Source organism: Helianthus annuus, chromosome 2 (genome assembly GCF_002127325.2).
Source record: "Helianthus annuus cultivar XRQ/B chromosome 2, HanXRQr2.0-SUNRISE, whole genome shotgun sequence".
In the NCBI taxonomy this organism is placed as follows: Eukaryota; Viridiplantae; Streptophyta; class Magnoliopsida; order Asterales; family Asteraceae; genus Helianthus; species Helianthus annuus.
Window position 1 is genome coordinate 22,183,713 of NC_035434.2, and position 2,039 is coordinate 22,185,751.

Here is a 2,039-nt window from a genome sequence, read left to right on the forward strand (position 1 = left end):
CCTGGTGCGGGAGGGGGCAGAGGTTAATCTGGAAGCGAACAAGACAATTCATGCAGGAGAAAGAGTAGGTTTTCAGTTGAATGGTTTCAAAGATTAGGTGAGCTCTATGATTGATGGTGAACGTGGTCAAGGAGCGCATCCATGAATTTCCTTGTGATAAATCTTAAGGGGGGGGGGTCAAGGACTCAAGGAAGACAGAATGGATTCGGGGTCTCAAGACTTCACAAGGAGCTCACTTTTTGTACATAAAAGAAACAAAACTATCGGTAATGTTAATTTTTTTGTTAAACAATTATGGGGCATATCCTATTTCGGGTTTGATTTTGTTGAAGCGGTGGGGCGATCTGGGGGTTTGATGTCATTCTAGAATCCGACTGTGTTTAATAAAACTCAGGTTATTAAACACATACATTTTTGGTAGTTAGTGGGAATATGTGTCCATCTAGGGAGAATATAAATGTTGTAAGCGTGTATGTGCAAAATGATCCAATTGATAGAAGGGGTCTAGGGGCTGAACTATTGGCGGTCAAGAAGTAGCTTACCGAGTTTATATGGGTATTTATGGGAGACTTTAACGACATAAGATACATGTCAGAAAGGATGAATTCAGAATTTGTAGCTTTAAATGCATATCATTTTAATCGGTTTATCGACACCACTGATTTGGTGGAATACAATATGGGAGGTCGACATTTCACATACCACTCGGATAACGGGATAAAACTGAGTAAGCTGGATAGATTTTTGGTGTGTCGAGGTTTCATGAATTTGTGGTCAACGACATTAATGGTGGCCTTGTCAAATGTATTTTCGGACCATTATCCCATTTTCCTTCCTACAGTTCCGAAGGACTTTGGTCCAAAACCAACTAGAAGTTTTAATTCTTTGTTGGATATTCCATGGTGCTTGGAATATGTGGATCAATTAGGTGCATGGTTTCGTTTTAATGGGCCGACGGATTTGGCTTTAGGAACCAAATTAGAGTGCGTAAAATTCCAGGTCAAATACTGGGTGGCTAGTTATAAGGCAAACCAGGATGGCATGTATGGGTCCAAGTTGGATCGGCTTGATGCATTTGAAGTGGAGGCTGAGGCAAGGAATCTCTTGCCTCATGACCTCGAGGAGAGAGCGGAATGTAGAGGTTTTATTATGGAGGCATATAAGTTAAAGCTTATGGATATGAAGCAAAAGTCGAGGGTTAAGTGGACCACAAACGCAGATGAGAATACAACTTATTTTCACGGTATTACTAATGTGAATACAAGTTGTAATCGCATTAATGGTTTACATATTGGTGGGGCATGGGTGACTTTTCCTCCCTTGATTAAAGATGTAGTATATAGCTTTTTTCGTGCTAAATTTCTTGAGCCTATGGTGAATCGGCCATTCTTTGATTGTCCAAACCTTTCATCTCTCTCGAATGTCGAAGCAGACTCTCTTGTTTGTTCGTTCTCAATTATAGAAGTAAAAAATGCGGTGTGGGAATGTGATGGTGATCGGGCGCCTGGGCCCGATGGAGTGAACTTCTATTTTATAAAGAAATGTTGGGGTAGTTTGCAAGGTGACTTTATAAAATTGTTTGAGGAGTTTTATTGGAAGGGGTCTTTCTGTAGTGGGTGCACATCCTCTTTTATTACTTTGATTCCTAAACGAAGCGATCTCGGGGGTCTTTCCGACTAAAGACCTATTAGTTTAATTGGGTGTATCAATAAGGTCGTGTCAAAGGTGTTAGTAAATAGGTTGAAGACGGACAGACGGTGATCCATGGCCTCATTTCGGAAGAGCAAACGTGTTTTCTCTCGAATGGGAGCATTCTAGACGAGCCTGTAATTCTTAATGAGGTCATATCAAGAGGAAGGGGCTTATCTTCAAAGTAGATATTGAGAAGGCATATGACTCTTTGCATTGGAGATTCCTTAACTCGATTTTGGTGCAAATTGATTTTTTTTTCGAATTGGAGGATGTGGATTATGGAAATTCTATCAACAGAAAAGGCTTTGGCTCTTGTGAACGGTTCCCCAACCGAAGAGTTCTTATGT

At 40.6% G+C, this 2,039-nt stretch overlaps 1 protein-coding gene across 1 annotated transcript; it reads left to right on the plus strand.

Moving 5' to 3' along the window:
- Nucleotides 1–561: 561 nt before the first annotated feature.
- Nucleotides 562–1,680, plus strand: LOC110887706. Its single transcript, XM_022135280.1, has one exon. It carries the CDS (start codon nucleotides 562–564, stop codon nucleotides 1,678–1,680), a length of 1,119 nt encoding a protein of 372 aa, XP_021990972.1.
- The last annotated feature ends 359 nt before the right edge of the window (nucleotides 1,681–2,039 follow it).